At 55.7% G+C, this 27,045-nt stretch overlaps 1 protein-coding gene across 5 annotated transcripts in view; it reads right to left on the reverse strand.

The window, feature by feature from the left end:
* Positions 1-27,045, reverse strand: part of Dlgap2 (DLG associated protein 2) — a 604,909-nt gene that overhangs the window by 55,883 nt on the left and 521,981 nt on the right. For all 5 annotated transcript variants that reach the window (XM_058580233.1, XM_058580237.1, XM_058580239.1 and 2 more), the window contains one exon: positions 19,140-19,351. In XM_058580233.1, coding sequence (XP_058436216.1) covers positions 19,140-19,351 — 212 coding nt within the window. The remainder of the gene's footprint in view (positions 1-19,139; positions 19,352-27,045) is intronic.

Below are 27,045 nucleotides of genomic sequence, written 5' to 3' on the forward strand. Positions count from 1 at the left end.
GGCCAGGGAGGACAGGGTGTGGTGGGTGGGGAGCTCCGACCTGATCAGCATGTGCTGAAAGGTCTCATCAAACCCCTGATACATACAGTTAACACACGTCAATCAAAATCACATGATTAAAGGACTGTTTTCCTTCAAGAGTTAGACCCTTACAAGCTGTTTTATACAATGAGCTAGGCTAGGAACCGCTACGTTAGAGTGATCTTCAGCTAATTCTCACGTCCGGGTTGTCTCAGGCTGTCCTGATACAGGCTGGCTTCCTCCCTCCCCCTCCCTTCTTATTGGTGTAAAGGACACGGTTAGAGGCCCTGGATTCTGCTGTTCCTCCCAGGAGAGCTCCTCTTGGTCTGGCCAACATCCTGAGCTCTCGGATGCCAGGGGTCATGCACTGTTAGGTGTTGGTGGGGGGGTTCCCAGCACCGTCTGCTTAACATGGTGGGTCTCAGCTGTCCAGTGCCACCTGCTTAACTTGGTGGGTCTCAGCTGTCCAATGCCACCTGCTTAACTTGGTGGGTCACAGCTGTCCAATGCCACCTGCTTAACATGGTGGGTCTCAGCTGTGCAGTGCCACCTGCTTAACTTGGTGGGTCTCAGCTGTCCAGTGCCACCTGCTTAACTTGGTGGGTCTCAGCTGTCCAATGCCACCTGCTTAACTTGGTGGGTCACAGCTGTCCAGTGCCACCTGCTTAACTTGGTGGGTCACAGCTGTCCAATGCCACCTGCTTAACTTGGTGGGTCACAGCTGTCCAATGCCACCTGCTTAACATGGTGGGTCTCAGCTGTGCAGTGCCACCTGCTTAACTTGGTGGGTCTCAGCTGTCCAATGCCACCTGCTTAACTTGGTGGGTCACAGCTGTCCAATGCCACCTGCTTAACTTGGTGGGTCTCAGCTGTCCAATGCCACCTGCTTAACTTGGTGGGTCTCAGCTGTCCAATGCCACCTGCTTAACTTGGTGGGTCTCAGCTGTGCAGTGCCACCTGCTTAACTTGGTGGGTCTCAGCTGCCCAATGCCACCTGCTTAACTTGGTGGGTCTCAGCTGTCCAATGCCACCTGCTTAACATGGTGGGTCACAGGTGTCCAGTGCCACCTGCTTAACTTGGTGGGTCACAGCTGTCCAATGCCACCTGCTTAACTTGGTGGGTCTCAGCTGTCCAGTGCCACCTGCTTAACTTGGTGGGTCACAGGTGTCCAGTGCCACCTGCTTAACTTGGTGGGTCTCAGCTGTCCAGCGCCACCTGCTTAACTTGGTGGGTCTCAGCTGTCCAATGCCACCTGCTTAACTTGGTGGGTCACAGGTGTCCAGTGCCACCTGCTTAACTTGGTGGGTCTCAGCTGTCCAGTGCCACCTGCTTAACTTGGTGGGTCACAGCTGTCCAATGCCACCTGCTTAACTTGGTGGGTCTCAGCTGTCCAATGCCACCTGCTTAACTTGGTGGGTCACAGCTGTCCAATGCCACCTGCTTAACTTGGTGGGTCTCAGCTGTCCAGCGCCACCTGCTTAACTTGATGGGTCTCAGCTGTCCAATGCCACCTGCTTAACTTGGTGGGTCACAGGTGTCCAGTGCCACCTGCTTAACTTGGTGGGTCTCAGCTGTCCAATGCCACCTGCTTAACTTGGTGGGTCTCAGCTGCCCAATGCCACCTGCTTAACTTGGTGGGTCTCAGCTGCCCAATGCCACCTGCTTAACTTGGTGGGTCACAGCTGTCCAATGCCACCTGCTTACCTTGGTGGGTCACAGCTGTCCAATGCCACCTGCTTAACTTGGTGGGTCACAGGTGTCCAATGCCACCTGCTTAAATTGGTGGGTCTCAGCTGTCCAATGCCACCTGCTTAACTTGGTGGGTCACAGGTGTCCAGTGCCACCTGCTTAACTTGGTGGGTCTCAGCTGCCCAATGCCACCTGCTTAACTTGGTGGGTCTCAGGTGTCCAGTGCCACCTGCTTAACTTGGTGGGTCACAGGTGTCCAGTGCCACCTGCTTAACTTGGTGGGTCTCAGCTGTCCAATGCCACCTGCTTAACTTGGTGGGTCACAGCTGTCCAATGCCACCTGCTTAACTTGGTGGGTCACAGGTGTCCAGTGCCACCTGCTTAACTTGGTGGGTCTCAGCTGTCCAGTGCCACCTGCTTAACTTGGTGGGTCACAGCTGTCCAATGCCACCTGCTTAACTTGGTGGGTCACAGGTGTCCAGTGCCACCTGCTTAACTTGGTGGGTCTCAGCTGTCCAATGCCACCTGCTTAACTTGGTGGGTCTCAGCTGTCCAATGCCACCTGCTTAACTTGGTGGGTCACAGGTGTCCAATGCCACCTGCTTAACTTGGTGGGTCTCAGCTGTCCAGTGCCACCTGCTTAACTTGGTGGGTCACAGCTGTCCAATGCCACCTGCTTAACTTGGTGGGTCACAGGTGTCCAGCGCCACCTGCTTAACTTGGTGGGTCTCAGCTGTCCAATGCCACCTGCTTAACTTGGTGGGTCTCAGCTGTCCAATGCCACCTGCTTAACTTGGTGGGTCTCAGCTGTCCAATGCCACCTGCTTAACTTGGTGGGTCACAGGTGTCCAGTGCCACCTGCTTAACTTGGTGGGTCTCAGCTGCCCAATGCCACCTGCTTAACTTGGTGGGTCTCAGGTGTCCAGTGCCACCTGCTTAACTTGGTGGGTCACAGGTGTCCAGTGCCACCTGCTTAACTTGGTGGGTCTCAGCTGTCCAATGGCACCTGCTTAACTTGGTGGGTCACAGCTGTCCAATGCCACCTGCTTAACTTGGTGGGTCACAGGTGTCCAGTGCCACCTGCTTAACTTGGTGGGTCTCAGCTGTCCAGTGCCACCTGCTTAACTTGGTGGGTCACAGCTGTCCAATGCCACCTGCTTAACTTGGTGGGTCACAGGTGTCCAGTGCCACCTGCTTAACTTGGTGGGTCTCAGCTGTCCAATGCCACCTGCTTAACTTGGTGGGTCTCAGCTGTCCAATGCCACCTGCTTAACTTGGTGGGTCACAGGTGTCCAATGCCACCTGCTTAACTTGGTGGGTCTCAGCTGTCCAGTGCCACCTGCTTAACTTGGTGGGTCACAGCTGTCCAATGCCACCTGCTTAACTTGGTGGGTCACAGGTGTCCAGTGCCACCTGCTTAACTTGGTGGGTCTCAGCTGTCCAATGCCACCTGCTTAACTTGGTGGGTCTCAGCTGTCCAATGCCACCTGCTTAACTTGGTGGGTCTCAGCTGTCCAATGCCACCTGCTTAACTTGGTGGGTCACAGCTGTCCAATGCCACCTGCTTAACTTGGTGGGTCTCAGCTGTCCAATGCCACCTGCTTAACTTGGTGGGTCTCAGCTGTCCAGCGCCACCTGCTTAACTTGGTGGGTCTCAGCTGTCCAATGCCACCTGCTTAACTTGGTGGGTCTCAGCTGTCCAATGCCACCTGCTTAACTTGGTGGGTCTCAGCTGTCCAGCGCCACCTGCTTAACTTGGTGGGTCACAGGTGTCCAACGCCACCTGCTTAACTTGGTGGGTCTCAGCTGTCCAATGCCACCTGCTTAACTTGGTGGGTCTCAGCTGTCCAATGCCACCTGCTTAACATGGTGGGTCTCAGCTGTCCAATGCCACCTGCTTAACATGGTGGGTCTCAGCTGTCCAATGCCACCTGCTTAACATGGTGGGTCTCAGCTGTCCAATGCCACCTGCTTAACTTGGTGGGTCACAGGTGTCCAGTGCCACCTGCTTAACTTGGTGGGTCTCAGCTGTCCAATGCCACCTGCTTAACTTGGTGGGTCACAGCTGTCCAATGCCACCTGCTTAACTTGGTGGGTCTCAGCTGTCCAATGCCACCTGCTTAACTTGGTGGGTCTCAGCTGTCCAATGCCACCTGCTTAACTTGGTGGGTCTCAGCTGCCCAATGCCACCTGCTTAACTTGGTGGGTCTCAGCTGCCAAAACGTTTCTATTTTCAGTGGGCAGCAGGTAAAAACGAAGCAGTTCGGGGCCCACCGTTTCTTACCTGGACTCTGCCTCTCGCCTCGGGCACCACCTCTGTTCCTCCCCTCTGTCACCGTGGCAGCTCTGAATCCTGTCCTTTCATACAGGGACCCAGAGAACTCGGCTCTGCTAGAGTTCTTCTTTCCCATGCTGTGAGGGATGAAGTGCGTGCGCAGGGACTCCCAGCCGCGGGTGTCGCGGTGTCAGGGTGGGGCCTGCCTTAGACACCCTCCATTTTCTGCCTACTTCTGTGGGAGCAGGTGTGTGCACACGCGTGTGCTGGAGCTTGGGCTGCCTTCACTCTCACCTGGAGCCACCGTCCACTCCCCCGTGGCCAGGGTGTTGTGCTGTGGTGGGCGCCTGTCGTTTGCCGGGGTGGCCGTGCGGCGAGTCTTGGTTTGAGAGACTGGCGCTGAGGGGCACAGGCCCTCCTGCTGCGGGCGTGTGCGGCACACCTCCCGGCTCCCCAGGTGCAGACAGGGGGTGCGGCCCAGGTGCCCCCACTCAGGCGTGCTTTCCTGGATTAGGTGCAGGCTGGCGCTCAGGGCAGAAGCCGCATGGTCACCGGCCACTGCTCACAGGCTGCTTGGCCACTCAGACCACACGTCCAGCAGCACGGTGAAGCCTGGTGTGCTGGGGGTGGCTCCCGGGCGGGTGTAGGGCCTTGCACAGTGACAGAGTGGAGGCTCAGGCCTATGGCGCTCAGGGTGCTGTGGCCTCCCTTCTGTGGCTTCCTGTGGTCCCACCTGCAAAGTGCACGTCCCCGGGGGACGGGAGGGGCATTGGCTTTCTGCGCTGCACCTGCTCAGACATGGCTAGCAACTGTGCGAAGGCCTCCCTCAGGCCCTCCTGTGAAGCACCGATCACCGGCCACCAAACCCCACAGCACAGACTGGCCTTGCTTCACGCCCAGCTGGAGACTGGAGGACGGCGGGAAGAGGAGTTCAGTCCTGTGATGGTCACCGTTTCTGAGCTGTGTTTTTTGAAATACGACATCTTTCCCTATCATTTATTTTCCCAGAAAGACACAAAATAGAGATGGCCAGCATTAGCAAACTGTCAACAAAGTCGTCACCATCAGGGGAAGTCAGGAAAACAAGGACCAACATCAGAAAGGACCTAAGCAAACAGAACATTCTAAAGAAATGCAGAGACTGAGTCACCCGCCCAGCAAACGCCCACTGGGCGCCTCGGCACCACCTTGTGCTCAGATGGAAGTACTTGCTCAGTCGTGCCCAGTGGCTGACGGCACGGCACCGCAGACTGGGCACGCTATGAAGAACACAGGCTTGTTTTCTCTGGCCCAGGGTGGGTGGCCTCACCTGGTGGTGGCCTCTTGCTGGCAGAGTCCTGGGTGACGCAGGGCATCACAAAGCAAGAGTCGGGGACTATGTGAGGCCAGTCAAGGGGGCCTCTACGGCAGACCTCTGCTGTGACCCCCATCAACAGCCACAGTGGACGGCCCAGGGAGTGGAGCCCTGGAGTCCCCCTCAGGTAACGGACATGCCCCGCTCGGCCCCAGCAGCAGACACTTCCGTGCTGTCCTGTCACTTGGCTGAAGGGCGGGCTCCCTGTTGGCCACCAGGACTCTGCCTGAAACTCTGCGCAGAGGGGGAGCACCAGACCTGCCTCAGCAGCCCTGGGCCACGGCTGCTGAGCAACAGCCACCAAGCCTGTCACCAGGAGCCCATTCGACCCTGTCACGTACGTCTCAGCCTCCTGTGGGCCGGGATTCTTTACCCTAGTGAATCCCACTCTCCATGAACGTTTCTGACAGTTTTCGGTGGTGTTTAAAGGCGTGTTTCAGAAACTAGAAAACATCCTTCTGATGGTTTTCAAATTCTAACTTGTACCCAAAGCTCCTGGGCCCGCACTTCCAAGTAATGAGATCTCTGCATCCTGTCTCCAGAGACGGGATCTGGAGGGGGAGGTCAGCCCCAGCCCTTGTTTTGCATGAACATTTCAGGTGGTCTGCAGACCTGGCCACACCACGAGGAGCCCGGGCCTACTTGGAGGGAGGGATGGTGCCCCAGGCACCGAGTGGAGGTCTTCGCCATCTATGACGTAGCCACAGCAGCGATGGTGCACCAGCCAGGCACCTCTGGTGTTGGGAGGTGGCTTACATCTGCCTTTTCAGAAAGCTGTGATGAACTTCAGCATGTTGCCCCTGACTCCAGAGCCACATTTCCTGGGAAGTGGTCAGTCTGAATCCATGCAGACCTGGCCAGCTGTGCAGCCTGCAGCGTCCGCACTGTCAAGAACAGCCCTCTTCTTGGCGCCGTTCACAGATGCTTTGGCGCACACTGACTCTGGACCCGTGTGGTCCAGGCACCAGTCATAGGAGTGTGGTGCTGGCAGGAGGAGGCAGGGACAGAGGTGGCCTCCTCCCTGAGTCTAGTGATCACACAGACCTCATCCCATGTTAGATGGGCAGATATTGAACATCAGCCTCCTTGCCAGGGGGGCACTCAGGGAACAGGTGGTCTGGTCTAGAAGCATTGAACACTGCAGGCCTTTCCCTTGCATGGATATCTGTGGTACGGGGGGTGTTTCCTGTTCCTCGGGAGGATGGGTGTCCCCGCCCCACTGTTCCTGGAGGCAGTGTGGAGGGAGCCCCAGGAGCAGCACATGGGGGACAGATGACGAAGGCATGCAAAGCTCCCGCACTGATGTCAGGGACTCACCACGGTGCTCGAGAACCTGCGTCCACAGACCCGCAGGGGAGTGGCACCCAGGGGCTCCGAAAGGGCCCAGCGCTCCAGGGACCAGCCACTGTGTCCCACAGACCCACACACACACTGGCCAGCTGGCCAGCACCAAGCTCACTGTGCCTAGAGCTGGCCTGTGCTAGTCCGAGCCGGCTGCTGCTTCACGCTTCCTCTGCACCTCGATCTCCAAACCGAGCCACAGGGCGAGGGCCAGCTCTCACCCCACTTCCTGTCTCCACTCAATCTAATGCCAAACTCCATCCACAGGCTGATGAGCGGGGAGCTATTTACCTGATCCCCACCTCTGTGAACCACAGATTCAGACCAACCACGGTAAAGACCTTGGAGGGGCTGGGACCCTCCTCCCACCCCACTGACTCCCTCCCTGAGGCTGGGACCCTCCTCCCCCCCACTGGGCCCCCAGATGCTGGCACCCTCCTCCCCCCCATCCCAGCTCTGCAGAGCCGGGCTCCTGCCGCCCTGCTCTTCCCACCCGCAGGTCTCCATCAGGGAGCCGACTCCTCTTTCCACTGTTGGTCTCTGGCCCTGAGCCTCCGGTTCTGGGTTCTGGAGCCCCTCCCTTCCTCACTGCCGCCCCAGCCGCAGGCTGTCTTCACAGCACGGGACAGCACTCCTGTGATCCCAGGTGACACCTCCCTCCTGCTCACCTGTGGCCTCCAGCTCACTGCGACCCAAAGCAGGCTTCCTGTCACCCCAGACATGAGGGACCCTCACTGGTCCTCCGCATACCTGGCTCCCTCTGCACCCCCACAGGTCACGAGGCCAGGGTGTGCACTAACGTGACACTGGGCCCCAGGGCCTGCGGCTCGGCCTGTCTCTGACCGGGCTCCCTGTGGAGCCGTCCTGGGCCCTTCAGCTCAAGCCAGCCTGGACGCTGGCTCCCTGAGGTCTGGAGCATGTCCCTCCCTGCCTCCGTCACTGGCTTTCTGTGGCCTCTGAGAGGAACTCTCTTCTTGGAAATGCCCAGGGTGCGTGCCCCATGTTCAAGGCCAACTTCACAGTGAAGCCCAGCCAGCCGCACGGTTTCAGAGGCAGCCTGGCCCCGTGGAACCCACGGGGGCTGCCAGAAGTCTAACCCACGGGGGCTGCACTCTGAGCCCCAGGGCCCATCTTTAGCAGGTTCTGCCCTCCCCCCGGCTCTTTGATGTTCATTGTTTCTGCCTGTCTTCTGTTTAAGAAGGAGCCCAAGGGCTGGTCTCTGCTGGGTCACGGCAGTTCTGAGTTCCTGGGACCCCGCGGTCTGGCAGCCCAGCAGCCGCCTGGTCAGTGGACGAGTGAGTGGCACTGTGGCTGTCTTGCAGGTGGTGTCGCTGGGCACTGGCTGGTGGAGGTTCTGGATGCAGCCCACCTGCGTGAGCAGACTGCAGCCTGAAGCTGGCACCTGGACTCTGGGTCTTACTGGGTCCCCATGTTTCCCTCTGGCTTTGACGTTCACTTTCAAAGCTCAAGATTCTTGGTGACCTGCAACAGAACTCTCAGCGGTGGAGCACACCAGGCGGCTGACTTTTAAAGAAAGTTCCCGTTCCAGTGGCATTTATCAGCCACGGCATGTCATTGACTAGAAATCACAAGAGGTCTGACCCTTTCTGATAAAACTATGATCTGCTCCTGTGTCATGGTGACACAACACTGACGGAGCACCTCTGCAAGGCACGCGGTGGACGCGCTTTCCCTCACACTAGCTTCTTCTACACAGGCTTTCTGTCAGCTTCAAGGTGGCCGCCCAGCTCCAGGGTTGTAGCCATCATGACTGACAGGGCTGGGGAGGGACAGAGGGGCCATCACCAAGACAGCAGCACCGGGTGACTGTAAGCAAGCAAGCAAACAGCGACCAACACAGAGCGCACCCTGGCCACCCTGCCCTCTCTGACTTCCGCTGGCAGGGAAGCCCTTCACTTTCCGCCCACGTGAGGGTCTCAGGCCCACCATGTCCTCAGGCCCACCATGTCCGAGTTTCTCGCTGACGGTACGCGGTTGGACTTGCTCGGTATTTTTCTCCTTTTCAGGTGCTTTGTCCTTCAATGGGGAGTTTGATCGTCCACATTCAGAGGACCTGGGGAGGGGCCTGCTGCCGCGTCCTGCTGCCTTCTTAGCCCACAGTGCTCCTGTACCTTCCTGCTTGGGTCTTCCCTTGTGCCTCGTGGGCTTTCAGATCGGTTATGCTTTGATTCCGTCCTCTTTCTCCCGTGTGCCTCATACAGGTATTTTGTTTGTGTGGATGCCGGGGGATCAGTTAATTATTTTATGGGCTGGGATGTAGCTTGGTGGTAGAGTGCTTGCCTCTCATGTGCAGGCCCCGGGTTCAGGGCTTGTGGTTCAGTCACCACAAAAAACAAACAACAACAAAACAACCTCAAAGTTATTTAAGTGGAAAGCAACTTAATTCAAATGTGTACAAAACTCTGCCATCTGTCTTCCCCTCCCTTTGTGATCCTTGTCACAACCTACAAGTACCCACACTGTGCATTTTATTTTATAATACTGATTTATTTAATTTATTTTTATGGTGCTGGGAATCAAACCCAGGGCCTCAGGCATGCTAGGCATGTGCTTTACCACTGAGCCACATCCCCAGCCCTGCGTATTTTCATTAGTTTGGTTATACTTAATTTCAAGACTTATGTTTCCTAACTTTGATACTGGAATTAAAAGTGATCTGCACACCGTGGTGCAGTACTGTGCTCTGTGCATGTTTGCACACTTACTTTTAGCTGCACACTACAGGCACTTAGGTCCTCTGTGCCTCTGCAGTCCTCATGGGCTGGGTCTGGGGGTGATGGGCTGCCCCCTGTGTTTGTCCACCTGGGAAAGTCTGACTCTCTCACATTTTTGAAGCATAGTTTTGCTGTGTATAGTATCTTTGTTGGTATTTTTCTTTCAGCACTTTGCAATATTATAATATTCCCTCTTGACCTGCAAGATTTCTGTCCAAAAACCCACTTAGAATCTTACTAGGGTGAGAGGTTCCCTTGCACAAGACAGGTCCAGAAGGTCTTCCTTGCAGCTGCCGGGATCCTCTTTGCTGCCGACAGTTCACCAGTTGTCTTGGTGCGTCCCTTGGGGTTTTGTCTTACTTGGCGTCCCTGAGCCTCTCTGCCTTGAAGGCTGTGGCAGTTTGCGGCATCGTCTCCTGAAGGTGCCTCCCAGTCCTTGGCTCTCCCCTGGGACCCGGTCACGCGAGGCTTGCTCGGCTGGAGCCTCAGAAGCGCTCAGGCTCTTCCCTGGTCTTCTTGGTTGGTCTTCTCCTCCTCTGGTTGAGTTATTCCCCGTGGACGCCCCTCCTGCCTGGCCTGGTCTGCTGCGGGCTCCTACTGTCTCTCAGTCCACGCACCGGTGCTTTCCTATATGTTATATCGCTTTGCTGAGGTTCTTGGGTTGTTCACGCATGGCTCTCTTGACCCTGCTGAGCGCTAGTCTGGTTCTCTGTACCTCCTTTCATTGGAGCTGGCTTCTGGAGACTCGTCTTGTTTCTTGTCTGCAGCGTCTTTCTGGCTTCCCATCTCCTTGACCTGCTGGGAGACACCTCTCCCAGGTTCACAGCTGCCTCACGTGTGACATGACCCCCGCCCCCAGCATCCTGCCAGGTATTCTGAGGGCCTCACCCATCCTGCCTTCTGAGAGAGAAGCAGCAGCCCTGGTTGGTCCGCTGGCTCTCCCTGAGCCCGGGGAGCCAAGGCATCTATCAGTCCAAACTATCATCTCTGTCCCCAGGTGGCCAGATGTGCTGGACCATCAGAGACCCACGGCTGGCAGACAGACCCGGTTCCTGGGCATTCCTGGAGGAGCCGGGGCACTGGGCAGGATCACACCTTCCTTCCCCAGGGGAAATGAGAGTGGGGGTTCCTGCCTGCCTCCCTGCATCAGATTCCTATTGTCGTGTGTGATTGTTTTATGTGTTGGTGTGACTGGGACGTGGCTTGGTCAAGCCCCAGGTGGACGTTGCCATGAAAGGATTTTTTAGAAGAGACTGAGACGTAAAAGGGTAGACTTTCATAGAGCGGATGGCCCTCTGCAGTGGGAGTGGGCCTTGTTGAAACAGTTGATGGCCTCAAGAGGAGGAGGCTGGGTGCCCGGGGAGGAGGGGACTGCTGAGTGTCAGCTCTTGGGGGTCTCCCCCTGCCCCTCAGTGCCTGCACACACACCCCCTGTTCACCTGTGACCAGGAGAGCCCTGGGCAGCAGCATAGTTCTGTGGGTCCTGTCTGCCAGGGAGCACGGGGCCACCACCGTCTCACAGGTTGACCAAGGTGTCGGCATGCTGAGCTCCCCTCTGCACACCAGGGAAGGATCCGTGCAGGCTGGTCCAGGCCCTGGCTGGATGTCAGCCCTAGAGGCCCCGCTGCACACCACTGGGACCCTCTGTCTCAGGGCCAGTGGCCTGCCAGTCCTTGTCCTGTGTGGACTCGGGGTCCCCTCAGCCGCCAGCAGGGGCGCCCTCTGCTCTGACCTGGCTCTGGGACAGGGGTCGGCTCCCCAGGACAGTGCCCGAGGGCCACAGCACAGCTTATGGAGGTTTGTGTCTCCACCACATTCAGGAAGGCAGAGCCGCGGGTCCCTCTCTGCATCTCACCTGCAGCTTCCCCCTTGTGTTATGGATGCCCCATGAGGGTGAGGCCTCGGTACAGAGACAGTTCTAAACACCACGGTCTTGTTGGAACACTGACGTCAGGCGCAGCATTTCCGACACAACACTATGAGCATTTAGCCTCTCTGACCCTTTACTACAAAAGGTAGGGACTGAAATTCCCCTAGCACTTCCTGCTTGGCTCGAATGATTCATTCAGAACTCACCGTTCCCTCAGAACCTACAGGTAGGACGTGTTCTTAACATGTGTTGCCCAATTGCTCAATGAACAGAAATTTAAAAACACTTTCATTCAAATCAAATGGTTATTTTTTAAAAAGCAGATTGGTCATTAGAATCTTTCCAGTTTTAAAGCTGGGTGAGATGTCTTTTATAATTCAAATTAACTGTATTTAGGTTTAGGTTCCTAGCTGATATCCTAACAATCTGTACAGTTCTTTATGAGTTCATTTACATGATAATTTATATACTCAGTCTTCAATACATTCTTCTTTAGTGGATAAATTGAAAAATGAACTCATATAATTAGGCATAGTGCATTGAAGAGGAAAACGAATTCAGTGGAAGATGCTGTTTTTGCCATTTGAGAGAATGACATAGGACATGACCAATTTAGAAAAACTCACGGCTTCTTCCTCTGTTGGGTTTAATTTTACTTACTTGTGCCCTGCACATTACAGATTTCTCTCCTCTGAGCTATTCTTTTTACTCAGAGCTTTCTCTGAAGGTCAGTCTTCAACAGCTGTTAATGAGTCATTAGCAGAAAGCCTCGCATGGCTTTTTACAGAAGTATTTAACTGGTAAATCTTTCTGCTGCTATTATTGCATTTTATTTTTGTACCAGGATTGAACCCAGGGGTGCTTTACCACTAAGCTACATCCTCAGCCCTTTTTATTTATACTTTGAGATGGGGTCTTGCTAGGTTGCTGAGGCTGACCTTGAATTCACAATCCTCCTGCCTCAACCTCCCAGGGTGCTGACATCACAGGCCTGTGTAACAGCATTGGCTGCTGCTAAATATATTGAAGTCCATAAAATTAAAGAGTGACTACTGTTTAAGGAACAGTTGCTCGGAATGCTCTTCACTGTATACTATGATATCAGAGCCTTGTCAGGAGTCATAGGATGAGTGGACACAGGCCCCTGGTTCCTGCATAGTTAGGTGGGCTGCAGCAGCAGCCAACACAGCAGGCCCCCTGGTGGACAGGGTTGGTAGATGCATTTTGTAGGTAGGAGTGTCCTCATGAATGAAAAACTGAAACACTGGAAAATCAAGAGCTCACAGAATCAGAAATTAGAAAAAAAAAATGATATCTTACTTTTGACTCTAAGCAAATTTTCTACCAAAATTAAGGCCTAAAAAGAAAAAGTGACCAATATTTAGAAGTTTTAAACATAAAAATTCATGAAAGTATTTAAAGAAAAATAAAACAACTAACAGCAACTATATTTTTCCTAGGAAACCTACCTCTTCCTCCTTTAATTCATTCAGGCCTTGAGTCAGAGTGGAAATCAAAATCAAAATTGCAGAATATCTGGAAAATGATTACAAAATCACATACCAATATGTGTGTGATGTACCCAAAGATACACTCTTAGGAACATTCATAGTCTTAAACATTTTGATTACTAAGAAGGCTGAAGAATGAAGCAAAAAACAGATCTAAGGAACTCAAAAGCAGAAATGGGTAATCAGAAAACAGGAAAACAAGAGAAGGTTGTTAAGTCAACCCCAGCTGATTCTGCAATGTGGTCCTCCTCATCCTCTATCCTCTCCCTTGACTGACATTTTCCTTCTCAAGACAATGCCCAAGATTGACAGACCACTGCAAAGTCATCTTCCCCGAGAGGCAGATCAGTAAGGACATTCCCAGGACACACTGCCATAGCAGATGTTCTACAGATGCATGACTTGGCCCTGCGTTTCTGCGAAGGGACCTTGATTCAGAACAAGGCTGAACTGTCTAGAACTGGGGGACCTGCAAGCTGTTCTTAAGGCACGGTTTTCTAAGAGGGTGTCCTGTTGGGTTTTCAGAGACAAGCAATGACCAGCCTCAGAGCAGTCCTCTCCTCTCCCTCAGGATAGGGAGGTCAACTATGCATGGATTAAGGGCCCTAATGAACTTAATTCAATTTAAATCAAACCTAGTTTCAAATTAAAACATTGGAAGTCACTCCCATTCTGGTCGGTTTTTCCTCACTGTGTTGAACATAGCAGATTCTGAGGCAGCCATGCCTTAGGAGAATTCTCCTACATGTTGCCAAAAGAGGAAACATTCTAGCAGAAAGCAGGTCCCTCTCTGCACATTCACAAAGAAATGCCTTCCTGCAACACCTGTCCGATAATGAAAACACAGATTGACAGATCATTGGTGACATCTCCCCGCTCACTGACACGGGTCAGGAGGGGCCAGGGAGGTCACCGTGATGGTTGTGCAAGGTGTGGCCCCTGACCTTTGAGCCCTGGTGTTTGCAATATCTAGGGTTACGTGGCAAGAGCCAATGAACTTTGCTGATGGAACTGGGGGTGATCATGGGCAGACCCTGAGGAAGAAGGAGCAGCCAGGGTGCCTACTGTGGGTGCAGTTGCCCCAGAAGCAGAAGAGGAAGGCGCGAGAGCCAGAGAAGCAGCACAAGATGACCAGCAGAGGTCTGCAGAGACAGAGGGACACGAGCCTCTCCAGCTGGCCTCCAAGATGAAATCAGGGACCATCAGCCAAGAGTGGCTTCTAGGAACCGAGAGCTGACCTCAGCTGACCATCTGCAAGGACACGAGGACCTTGATCCTACAACTGCTACAGACCAATTCCCTACCCAGAGTCCAGAAGTCACGTAGCCACGGACACCTGGATGTCAGCAAGACCCTGCCAGACTCAGCACCAGGACTTCCCGAGGAAATGCCTTTTTCTGAGCTGCTGAGCGTGGGCTTTGTCAGAACAGTACTGGACAGTGGGGAGAAAGAGCAAACCGAGCGGCATGCACAGCCCGGTCCCGGAAATGCGTGTTTTCACGTGCATGGGAACATGCCAGGGCAGTGTGGGCCGTCGCTGTGGGTGCTCCTGGACAGGGGAGGCAAGAGGCAGGTGACGTTCTACTTCATGCCGTCACCTTGGTGTAAGGTTTACTATGAGGGTGACCAATCTCACCATTTAAATGACAAGTCTAATGACGCATCGGCTTCCTTGGCTGGTGGTCTGTGAAGCTGGCTACGCACTGCAGAGGCACTCCGGCTGGAGAGGGAACTGGGGTTCCAGGTTCCCAGGCACACATGGGGGGATCTCACCATGGAGGAGCTCCCCAAGAGGCACCTCTAGTTGGCTCCTGCTTGGTTAAAAAAAAGATGACCTGTTTTGCAGATCATGGGTCTTCGGCGTGCAGTTACATACAAGGGTTGGGCAGTCAGTGGTGGTACCTGCTGCCGTCCAGCTGTGGCCCTCACATTGTTCACTGGCCAGCAAAGACCCGGCTCTAGGAGCCTCCTTCCACTGTGGTGCTCTGGAGAGAACCAGGGCTTCACATCCTCACAGTGCTGCACCACTGAGCCACACTGCCAGTCTCTACTTGTTTTCTGCTTCATTTTTGATTAGACCATAAGAAAGTCAAAACGAGAGGACAGCTACTAGAGTGGACTAGAGTCGGTGTGCATAGAAACAAACTAGGGAATCGGGAGAAAAGCTGAGCTCCCTGGAGAAGCCACCAGAGTCCAGGCAGAGGGTGGGCCAGAGGCTTGGAGCACCGGAGACAGGAGCGCAGACAGGTCCTGTGGTGTGGCCTGTGGAGACGGCCTCCCGTGCAGCCCAGGCGCCTGCGGAGAGGCTGGGCCAGGCTGCAGCAGCCTCCCACAGAGCCTGGCACTGACAATCGCCCTGGTTTCCTCCGACTGGAACCACAGACTGGGAAGCCGTCCACCCACAGGGGGCCGGGAACCCAAAGAGGAAGCCTCCCCCGGGGAGCATATGGCTCCCCCTGAGCTGAAGCTGCACACACAGGGGTGCCATGCTCCACAGGCCGACCCCTGCCTGGCTGGACCCCCCCCCAGGCGGAGGGCGCTGTCCTCTGCTCTCCCCGACCTCTCTGGCTCAGAGTGATCCTTTCTGGGTGTCCTCAGGTTGGTTGACAATGACCCCCGATGCAGAGTCACCAGATGTGGGTCTCATTCATTACTCAGTGTGTGTGGAGCTCACGCGGGACGTGGTGCAGAGGGTACAGTGTGGGCACACAGAAGGGGTGCCGACCCCTGGGAGAGCAGAGCCTATGGCGGGGCAAGCAGGGAAACAGGGGACCCAGATCAGGGGAGGCTGGGGAGGGAGGTGGTGTTCCCGGGCTGTCGCTGGGGGAAGAGCGAGGCCCACAGAGGCTGCATTCGTGTGCTGCGAGATGTTGGGGGAGGCTGGAGTGCAGACTGGAGGCTGGGGGACATGAGGGACGAAATGCCCAGTTGTCAGAAGTCACATAGTGAAGAGCCTGCCTGGGCAGCAGGGCCCTCAGGCTGTGGCGGGGAGAGAGCAGGGTGGAGGTGGAGACGTCCATGTTTGGAGGCAGGTGGCTGCAGGTGGGCTGCAGGTGGCTGCAGGTGGCTGCAGGTGCGTGGCGAGGGGCTCAGTGGTCGGCAGGAAGCCTGCAGAGCCTGGATGGAGATGGAGACCATGTCAGGAGAGGCGAGGGGCCTTCAGCTCCTCCTCAGGGCTGCCTTGGAGGCCCTGATGTGATGTCCACGTCGGCCACTCCCCAGGTCTCCAGGGCTCCCCTGCTGCAGGTGGCCTGGACCCTCTGGCAGGGCCCAGGACCAGCACTGGCAGCAGTCACCCAGTTCACGAAGACCTTCTGTCCTGCCTCTGGGGAAAGCCCTCCCGGTGCAGGGAATGGCGGGCGCACATGGGAAGGTCTGAGCTCCCAGGGGTGCTCACAGCAGCGTCACTTCTTACAGGCTGTGTCACCTCACCTGGCCCAAGGCCCAGGCAGGAGCAGCACTGGGAGTACCCGTGCCTTCCTGTGGCTCCTCCAACTGAGGGAGGAGTCTGAGGCTGGAGGCTCCCCATCCCTGGAGGGCGCCCGCCCAGGACTCCGATTACCCTGCTCTCTGTGCGGGTTGCCAGCTCTGTGCAGTTCCCAGCCCTGCCATCTCGCTTTCTGCAGAGCCCTGGGAATTCTGGGGAGTGCGAAAGGTCGAGTAGTTCCCAGCAAACCCAGGGCGGGCGCGCTTCCTTCCTGTGGGTCCAGGGCCTGCTGTGCTCCTCAGGCCCCTGCTCAGAGGGCTGCGGTGCTCCTCTGTCCCCCGCTCAGAGGGCTGCGGTGCTCCTCTGTCCCCCGCTCAGAGGGCTGCGGTGCTCCTCTGTCCCCCGCTCAGAGGGCTGCTGTGCTCCTCTGTCCCCCGCTCAGAGGGCTGCTGTGCTCCTCTGTCCCCCGCTCAGAGGGCTGCTGTGCTCCTCTGTCCCCCGCTCAGAGGGCTGCTGTGCTCCTCTGTCCCCTGCTCAGAGGGCTGCTGGAGCATTTCTGCAGCACAGCAGGAAATCTAGCTTCCTTCCTTCCTTCCTTCCTTCCTTCCTTCCATGTCTTACTCACGTTCATTAATGAAGACACCTTCTCGAGGTCCACAATCTGACAAGGTGTTTCTCTGATCCGCGTCCTGCCGTCTGGCTGGGGTGGTCTGTCCTGAAGAACTGTCCAATTTTAGGTGCAGCCCAATGTGTCTGCTGTTCCCTTGAAGGTTTGCTCTGCCCTTCATTTCTGGTAGTTTGAACGTGATGTGTGTAAATGTGGGGTTTTAAATTCTGTGTTTTGCTCCTTGCATTCATCTTTCTTGAGATTGTTTGTGATTGTAAGTTTTGTTGTTTTTGAAAATTGTGGCTGCCAGGTTTGGGGTATCTGTCTGTCCTCTCCTCTCTCTTCCCTCCTGGGACTCCAGTCGTATGAGTTGGACACTTGGTGCTCCCCACAGCTCTTGGGTCAGTATTTCTGCTTCTTGCCTCCCCATGGATTCTCTTTGAGCCAGTTTGGTGATCCATGCACCCACCCTCAGGTGTGCCGACTCCTTCCTGGACGGCTGGGTCGCAAGGGCTGGTAGACCCAGCACAGCTTCGTTCCGACCCGTGGCTTCTCTTGTTTCTCTTCTCTTCTAGCTTTCGTCTCTGCCATTCCCATCACTGTGCACTGTTTGAGAGCACCGCGAGGCAGACGAGGAGGTGTCTGTGTGGACAACAGGGGTGCGGGTCACAGCAGCAGGTGAGTCTGGTTCTGCACAGCCGAGGGTGGGCAGTTCTCAGTGGTCACTTGGCACAGTGCCCGGAGGCCAGCCTCTGAGAGTGGATCAGCCACAGAGGTTCCCCATGACGTGGTTCAGAGCTGGAAGGCAGCTAAAGGCCCAGGCTTCCCCATCCCTGCAACCTGGTGCCAGGGACAGAGCAGTGTGTGGACCATCTGAGGCCCCTCAAGCGAGAGGCGACCGGACAAGATGTGAGCTGGTCTCTCAGGGCAGCAAGGCGCCCTCCTGACCTCCAGCTGGCCTCTCCTCTGCCTCTGAACTGTGGCAGGTGCTGGGAGTCACCTGGGCCACCAGAGGGGAACAAGGCCTCTTGGGGACAAGCGGACTCTCACTCCCACTGTCACCATGGGGACGGCTCCGCCTGGGCAGACTGTGTGGATCGAGTCCTGCAGGGAAGTCCTCTGGCGTAGAAGCAGGGACAGCAAGCAAGGTCTTGTTGGGCCCAGTTATTTCTAACTATATTTAAAATACGAGTTGAGAATTACCAATTTTGCTTCAAACAGTGTTTGACTATAAAATAAATTCTAGAATAAAGATGGCTTATGTAGTTTACAGGAGAGTGTAAGTGTAATCTGGTGATGGCTACACCTGGCCTTGCTGTGGGTGTGAGCACTCTTGTTTGCACTAATGGCTCCTCACAGGCCCTGTGCAGAGGCCCATGGGGACAGTGTGCCTGGGATCTGTCCTCCAAGACATGGGGATGCTCCTGTGGGAGTACCTGGGCTGCAGGGTATCTGCAGAAGAGGTTCAGAGACCCACCAAGAACTCATTTTGCATTCTGCAAACCAGCGTTCATGGGTTATTGGATTTACTGGAGCAAATCATTGCTGTGAGCGCCAGGCATGGAGTCAGGAGGAGGGGACATGCAAGGACACCTTAGTCTGGAACTTCCCTGCCTCACTTGGAGGATTCTGTAAGCAACACTGTGAAGCCCTGACAAGGGGCTATACCTGTTGCTTTCCAGTCATGTGGGAGAGGGGCAGCTGTGGAGGGGAGCCTGGAGACACCACCAGTCCTAAGTGCCTGCCTGTGAGCCGGGAGGTAGGCTGGGTGCCCTCAACACGGCCCGCCCTCCTGGGAGTGACCGTCGTCTTTCACACTCCGTGTGAATGGAGGATTGCCCGAATAGCTGAATCTGTCAACAATGCATCTTTGGGCAGATGCACAAAGCACATGGCACTACGTGTTTAAAGTTAGGTCACCTCCTCTCTCCTAGGAACAATGCCACCCGGAAGTGCACTCTGAAGTCGCAGTGAGCACAGGCCTTCCTTCTGGGACCCGTCACAGCTCCACACACCACCTCAGACACACCATCCCTCCCCAGGGGATCAGCTGAAGGATCCGAAAGACACCCATGCATCCGCTAGCTTTAAAGATCAGACACAGAAATCGCCCGAGCACCTTCCCCTGGTAACTGCATAACAAGCGATCACAGACCGGTCACTTCTAAACAGAGGACTGGGACACCAAAGGCTTGGCTGGAACATTTTCAACTCAAGTTTCAGCTGATGACGGCTAGCCCACACCTAAGGAGCTTTGAAGAGGAGCTCAGACACAGCGCATGTTCGGAGGAGGCACGGCCTTTCTTACGTTTGGTGGTCTCCAAGCGGTCTCTGTCCGAGGGACTTCAGCAGCGGCTCTGGTCGCAGGGCCACCGTCGGGGACGTTTTGGGGCTGGAGTCCGACTCTCCGCTGTCCTCATCTCCCATGGCTTTGATGTAGCTGCCGCTCCTCATCCTGCGGCAGGGGATCTCCTCCTCCTTGCCGCTGGACGGGTAGCCTCCCCACTCGTCCTGAGGCACCTAGGAGGAAGCAGAGACGTGCCCGTCAGGCGTGCCGTGTGGAGCCGTGCTCGGCGCGGGGGCAGCACCTTCGCCGCAGCTCTTGAAGACACGGCGGCGGGCGGCCAGTTACCACGGGCGGGCGGGCGGGTAGAAGCTGCTCGGCACCGTCGCCCAGCCCCGGGAGGATATTAATAGGAAAGGACTGGTTTTCTTCCCATTATAAAACAGAGATAAACACTATGGGGAAAGCGAGAAAATGTTAGGAAAGCAGAAGCCACAAAAAAAACCGTGGCTAACATTTAGATATATTTCCTTCTGCTGCCAAAGGAAATTGAAACTTGAGAAAACTGAAAATAGAAGGAGTGAAAGAGTGAAAGGAGGAGGAGAAAATCCTGTATTGTTGTCAATTTCCCCTTAGATGCAGCTACAGGAGGGGAGGCTCAGCTAGGAGTCAAGTGACATCATCTATGCAAAATCCTCGCACCCACACACCCTCCCACTCACCTCCTCCAGCGGGGGCTCCGGGCCGCACCATGGGCACAGCGGGCCCTTGGAGAAGCCCCAGCCAGGCCTCCCACTGCCTCTCTGGCTTGAGAGCAGGCCAGGGAGTGGCATCCACCCTCCGCACCGGGGACTTGGAAGAGGGTCTCCACGTAGACGGAAGGTCCTGGGTGAGCGGGTACTTCCAGTGTGACAGCCAGGTCCCCGCAGCTCAGGCCTGGCTCTGTCCAGGGGCTCAGGGGTTTGATGAGGACGCCGCGGCCAGGTCCACGCTGACAGCCAAGACACAGATGCTGCAGCAGCTCTGCCTCCAGGGCCTGCCTAGCGCTTCCTCGGCTGGGGGAGAGCAAGGAGGCCCCAGCCTGGACTTCAGAGCTGGGGGTTTTCCCTGTGAACGTGTGGATTCTGGGGTCCTGACCAGGGTCCTGGGCCTCGCAGCCCGCTGCAGCCCAGGTGCCGCTGGTCTGGTGCCCCCAGGAGGCGCGGTGGGGTGGCAGCTGAGGTAGTGCTCTCGGCTGGAGGTGCCTGGTGCTTGTCCCCTAGATAACATGCTGTGTGCTGCCAGCAGATGGTGTCCACCGGGGCATAGCTGGGAGAGGAGCCCAGGGACAGAGGGAAGAGGGCCCCTTGCCTCCCAATGCCTTCTGCACCTGCAGCCCCGCTGGGCGGGTACTCTGTTTGCCACTTGCTGTGGAAGGGCACAGCACAATGCCCCTCTGAAGAGTGGCACAGGTGGGTGGCTCCCATCTGTGGCTTTTGTTTCTCCAAACAGCATTCCCGAGTGGGCCCAGGGACACTGGGGCTCACAGCGACTCTGGAACCGCGTGTGGCACTGGCTGACCCCTACACAGCGCTGAGGAGGGGGCTCGGCAGAGTGGACACATGCAAACTCCTGCTCTGCCCCGACTTGTACAGGGCAAGCCACGATGGGCAGCTGGCTCAGTCCCCACCCAGCTGACCACTCTTCCTGGCTTCCACAGAGGGGTGACGGGAACACAGACCACGCTGGAAGGGCATCGTGAAATGAGTGACCTGGCCTCAAAACAAACGGTGAGCAGGTCACACTGCAGAGCCACTGATGTCACAGGCAGAGTAACACCACAGCCTGTGACACCCAGGGCATCTGTCCAGCAAGAAGTCAGCAATGGAGAAAACGTGTGTCCATGTGCCCTGCAGAGCCCTGGTCTCCCGAGATGCTGCCTCTCGACAGCTGCGTGCCTTGCACTGGAAGAAGGATGAGTGGTGAGTGACCATTCGCCCGTCATGTCACTCCTGGGCATGGACGCTTACCAAAGTCAGCCTTCAGTCGTCACAGACGCAGAGCCAGTGGGGAGATGGAGGCAGGGGAACAGCCAGTCCGTACCTTCTCATGCCAGGGAGGGGACAGGGCAGTGCGAATTTTGTGGCATTTATCAGAGGACGCGACTGCTCACGGGGCACCCCAGGACAGGAAGGTTCAGGCAGCATCAGTCAGTCACTAGTTAGGGTAAAGGAGAAACAGTGGCAACACCGTGTTCTAGGGGATGGCCAGCAATATTTATTATAACCATTCAATGGAGACTATTCGATGTCCAGATGATATTACAGAAGAGTATTTGCTATGGAAAGGTGCTTGTGATGAGGTGTCTTGGTCCAAGTGGCAGAGGCTACAGAGGTGAGGTAGTTTATAAAGAATAGAAGGCACTTGGTTCTTGGTTCTGGAGGCTGGCAAGAGCGTGAGGCCAGCCTCTGCTGACATGGGAGGGAGGGCTTTGCATGACCTCATGAATCCTGATCAGCCCAGGGCCACCTCCGGATACCATCATGTGGCTCTGGGAGTCCATCTCCAGCACAGGGACTTCTGGGGACACATTTGGACCCTGGAAGGGATGCTCGGTGTTTAGAGTTCTCAAAGCAGACGGCCTGCGTGTGCTGGGCAGACAGGGGAGGGAGCAGGCAGGAAGTCTCTGGGGGAGGGGCTGGCACGTTTCAGTTACTTTTCTTTCTACTTATATTTTCTAAATTTTTAAATGAGTCATATATTACTATTGTGATTAAAAAAAAAAGAACAACCCTTATTCTCAATTTAAGAAAAGTCATGGTCCTCAGAGACGTCACATCTCGGTGGAGGAGATGCTCATAAAATAAGGGCGTCAGGTGTGCCGAGGGCCCAGGGGCCCGTGGGGGCACCAGGTCAGGGGGCCACTGTCAGGGGTGGCCAGGGAGGCCATGCCCTGCAGACCCCACGCGAATGTCCGAGGAGACCGTGGCAGGAAGGGGACAGGCGGGAGACAGCAAGGAAGAGGTTCACTCGCAGGTTCATGGGGTTTCTTATGAATCAAGAATGTTCCATAAGCTTCCTCAGAAAACTGGGGATGGAACCCCCATTTGACCCAGCTGTCCCACTCCTTGGTCTATACCCACAGGAGTTAAAATCAGCCTACTACAGGGACTCGGCCACATCAGTGTTTATAGCAGCCCAACTCACAATAGCTAAACTGTGGAGCCAACCTAGGTGCCCTTCAACAGATGAGTGGATAAAGAAAATGTGGCATTTACACACAATGGAGTATTACTCAGCAATAAAAGATGACAAAATTATGGCATTTGCAGGTAAATACATGGAATTATAGAATATCATTCTAAGTGAACTTAGCCAATTCCCCAAAACAAAGGCCAAATATTTTCTCTGATAAGTGGATGCTGACCTACAATTTGGGGGGTGGGGGTGTGGGAAGAATGGAGGAACTCTGGATTGGGCAAAGGGGAGGGTGAGGAGGAGAGGGGATATAGGGGCAGGAAAGATGGTGGAATGAGATGGACATCATGGCCCAAGGGACATGTATGATTGCACAAATGGTGGGATGCTACATCGTGTACGACCAGAGAATTGAAACGTTGTGCTCTATTTGTGTATGATGAATTGAAATGCATCCTGCTGTCATGTATAACTATGTAGAACAAATAAAAAAAGGTTTCCATAAAAAACAAGGTAAAGATTCTCCAGCAGCCTGCAAATTAACTAACAAAATGAGGCCAGCTTGTGTGTCTCTGTGTCTGATTTAAGACGCCGACTTCACAGCCTTTGACAGAAAAACTTCAATACAGAAAAGTAACCAGAGTCAGTTTCTGGGTACAAATTCAAGAACAAAATACCAACCCCGAGGCACACGTCTCAGACTGTCAGAAGCCAGGAGACGGATCCGGAAAGCCACTGTGCTCAGTGAACGCCCTTCCCTGGAAATTGCTGGGTGAGAGCCTGCAGGCCGACGCATGGAGTGCCAGGGCTCTCCCAGCTCCCGTGAGCAAGGGGACGCTTCCTCCCCAGGCCCCTTCCAGCTCTGCAGGCCCAGCTGCGGACACTGGGTGCCACTCCCCAGGCACCCGAAGGGGGCATTTCTGAGGATCAACATCATGCACGTAGAGGGGTGTTTGTGCTTCTTCCTTTTGAGAGGCAAGGCCCAGGCCTATGGGCTGGATCTACGATGGCGTTCTGTTGCAGGAGTGAGACCAAGGAAGCTGCGTCCCCCTCCGGAGATGTCCTCAGTCCCCGACAGTTCATGTGTGTGTGTGTGTGTATGCACACGTGCGCATGTCACAAGCATTTCAAGGGCATCAGCCACTGGGACCTGACTGAGAGCCACGCAGCTGGGTTCCCACTCTCCAGATTTTTACAGCAAACGGCAACAGCCTGAGTCGCGCCCTCCGGAGCAGGCGTCCACTCCAGGGTCCATCGGGGTGGCTTCGTCCCCACAGTACTTGGGGAGATTTCTGGTCTGCAGGCGTCCAGCCGGGCTGGTTTTCGGGAAGCCTGGAAGTGTTTAGTGAGGGCGATCAGACGCACATCCAGAGACTTCGGGTTAGTTTCCCATCTGCCGTTCCCTGAGCCTCAAGCCTGTTTTGTGTGAAAACTAAGGCTCTTTGTTTTGTGTTTTGCAGCCTAAATAAAAAATGATTTTTTTTTTCAGGAACATAACCACCATGTAAATCAAGAGAAGAGAGAACATGGCTTCGCTGGCGCTTCACCAGGAACCGTTCACTCTTTCCACAAACCCCACTGGCTTGGCAGGCCTCTGGTGTTTGGGTTGCCCTCACGATGCCCCTAGGTCTGATCTGCAGCTCTGCGGCTACGGAGGTTCCTCGCCCAGCAGCAGGCTCCTGAACCCGGCATTTTTGTGCAGACTACATGGCACTCTGACATTTTTATATGAAGATGGGTTTAGTTAGGAGTTACTTTCTGACCTGGGGATGTCCTTCCATGGCAGAGCACCTGCCCAATGTGCTTAAGGCCCCAGGTTCAATCCCCAGCATCAAAAATTAAATTACATTAAATTAAAAAGTTTCATTCCTCTATTTTTACATCACGTTGGAGCTCAGACCATATTCGTGCTTTTCCTAAACAGTGCGTGTGCCGGTTGGCTCCATGCGGCTGCAGTTCAGGACGGTCGGGGACGTGGTGCCTGTTTACTGTGAAGGCACATCAGGCTGACAAGCGAGAGAGCCATTGTCAGTAGGGAAGCTGCATGACCAGGACACGAGCCGTCACGGAGGCAGAGCCTGAGGAGCTGCAGCCAGGGACCCCGCTGGGCTGGAGGACCCCAGTGCTGGCCGTGGGAAGGTCTCCCAGCTAGGCCGGGCAGGCTCAGAGAAGGGGGGGCAGCTGCAGGCAGTGGGCAGAGTGCGGCTGGGCATCAGGAAAGGAGGGAGGGCCCCCTGAGGCGCCCAAAGAGCTGGAGGCCATCTCTGGGGCAGTCCCAGACTCGTCCCATTCACCTCCACCTGCAGTGCCCGAGCTCCGCCTGAGCTTCCTCAGGTACCTTGGGCCCAGGGGCGCCGAGTGTCCTGGGAGACGGCCACGGCGTCCTGCTAGGCACGGCCTGGGCTTCCGGACTCGTTCAGCTTCTCTTGGCTGAGTCCTGCCCTGGCTGCCCGGGCCCTGTCTCTCCTCTCCCTCTCCTGGGTCTCCCTCGCCCAGGGAGGTCTGACTCTACGTCTCTCTCAGTTCCTGCTTTTTATTTTTTGAGTCTCTCCTGGGGCACCACGATGCTGACGTGAGCCGGCTGTCCCCAGAGCAGGGATTCAGAATGCTCTTCTGACTCGGAGGGGGAAACGCAGCTGAGCGCAGGGCCAGCGGCTCCAGGGAGAGGAAGACCTTTCAGTTCCTGGGGTCAGCCTGGTGCGAGGCAGAGCAGAGGGACTCTGTGGGAGGCCGAGGAGAGAGGGACGGCAGGGCTTCAGGCTGCTCTCCACGGAGCGGAGGGCTGGGACGCCCTGCCTGCCGGAGGACGCAGCGCCAAGGCTCTGTGTGCGTCCCGCTGGTTGCCAGGCTCACTGTGTGTTTGCTCTGAGTTCAGCCGACACGTCCACTGGAGAACCCAGCGGCTTGCAGGGTACAGTGCTGTGTGCAGCCTGTCCGCCTCTGGGAGCCCCATGGGCCCTGTGTGCTAACCATGCTGGCCCTGGAAGGATGGCCCCTCGCAGGGCTGGTCAGTTCCCAGGCAAAGTGCACAACAGGGCTGCAATCTTGCCATCCACAGACACCCCCAACCACAGCAAGGTGACAGCCACCACCTCCCCGTGGGGTCCACACAGGATCCCTGACAGCAGCCCCAGTGGCCAAGGGACAGTGCCTGCAACCCAGAGCCTGCTGTTACTCAATCAGCCAACCTGAGTCGGCCGGCCTCAGCCTCCTTCTGTGGAAACCGCAGTAAGGGCTCCTGCCTAGCACCCCTTGTTCCTCTCCTCCTGTGGCCCTGGTGCTGCCCCAAGGGGCCCTTCATGGTGCCTCCTCTTACTGGGAGGCATCTCTGGGCCTGTTGGCCTCCACACTGGAATCCCGTGGACCAGCCTTTCAGGACACCTGGGTTCCCAAGTGCCCTGCTCTCACGGTCCTTTCTGCTCACCTCACCCTGACGCTGTGCCAGGAAAGGGCTCCCTGCAGCTGGTAAATGAGGAGTGACCACACCTAAGTTCTGGGACAACCAACGGCCAGAGTTGTGGCCGGAGGCTCAGGAAGCAGAACCCTGCCCTCCCCAGTGCGGCACAGTTGGAGTGCACAGGCAGGTGGGAGGCTTTACACCCAGCGAAGCAGACGCACCCCCAAGGCCAGGACCATGACCGAAGGCTCATGCTTCTCACTCTTCTGCCTCCAAAAGCCCAGGGAGTGTTCGGATCTCTGGAGTCGAAAGTGGCTTACAGGCTGGCTCCGATCTTCCTGAACACGTGGCATCCTGGGGGGCCAGGGCCAGGCCTGCTCACCCTCCCCTGGGCATGCAGAGGATCTTTATTGAGTCTGTTGGACCCTTGCCAGATGGAGAGGTGGACACAGTGACAAGGGTGTGATTTGTGCTTTCTATAAGCCATATCTGGTTTACTGAGCTAATCAACAAAGACCAAATCAGACATGCTCCCTGGAGTGACCCCACGCCCACTCAGCCCTATCCCCACTGCGGCATGAACAGGCCTTTCACTGCCCCCCACGTGACCACGTGGCCCACAGGAATGGATTCCCCTCCTATCACCACAGGCCAGCGCCATTCGAGGCTGAGGAAGCTCTGCAGAGACCATCGTACTGTGTCCATTGGAACAAAGCCCACAAGCACACTGGATTGACACCCTAGGACATATTCCAGGAGACACTACCTTCTGTGAAAGCCAACCTACGAAATAGCAGAGAACAGATCTGCCAGACAGCAAACACCAAGAAAGGGACCCGCGAGCATGGAAAAGTCAGGTAAGATGATGGCTCCAAAGGCCCACAGTGACCGTCCAAAGAGGACCACAGTGACCGTCCAAAGAGGACCACAGTGACCGTCCAGAAGAAAACCACAGTGACCGTCCAAAAGAGGACTTAGGGAATGGAACAAATGAATTGCCTGAAAAAAAATTAAAAAAAATGATTCTAAGGAAATGCAGCAACATACAAAGGAATACAGAGGAAGGTCCCACACTCCAACCAGGAGACAGGAGGAAGGCCCCACACACCACCAGGAGACAGGAGGAAGGCCTCACACTCCAACCAGGAGACAGGAGGAAGGCCCCACACACCACCAGGAGACAGGAGGAAGACCTCACACACCACCAGGAGACAGGAGGAAGGCCTCACACACCAAACATGGAGACAGGAGGAAGGCCTCACACACCAACCATGAAGAAAGGAAGAAGACTCTACACACCAACCAGGAGAGAGGAGGAAGGCCTCACACACCAAACATGGAGACAGGAGGAAGGCC

This window comes from Marmota monax, unplaced genomic scaffold (assembly GCF_021218885.2).
Source record: "Marmota monax isolate L192 unplaced genomic scaffold, Marmota_monax_Labrador192_F-V1.1 WCK01_AAM20220418_F8-fsc00195, whole genome shotgun sequence".
Lineage (NCBI taxonomy): Eukaryota > Metazoa > Chordata > Mammalia > Rodentia > Sciuridae > Marmota > Marmota monax.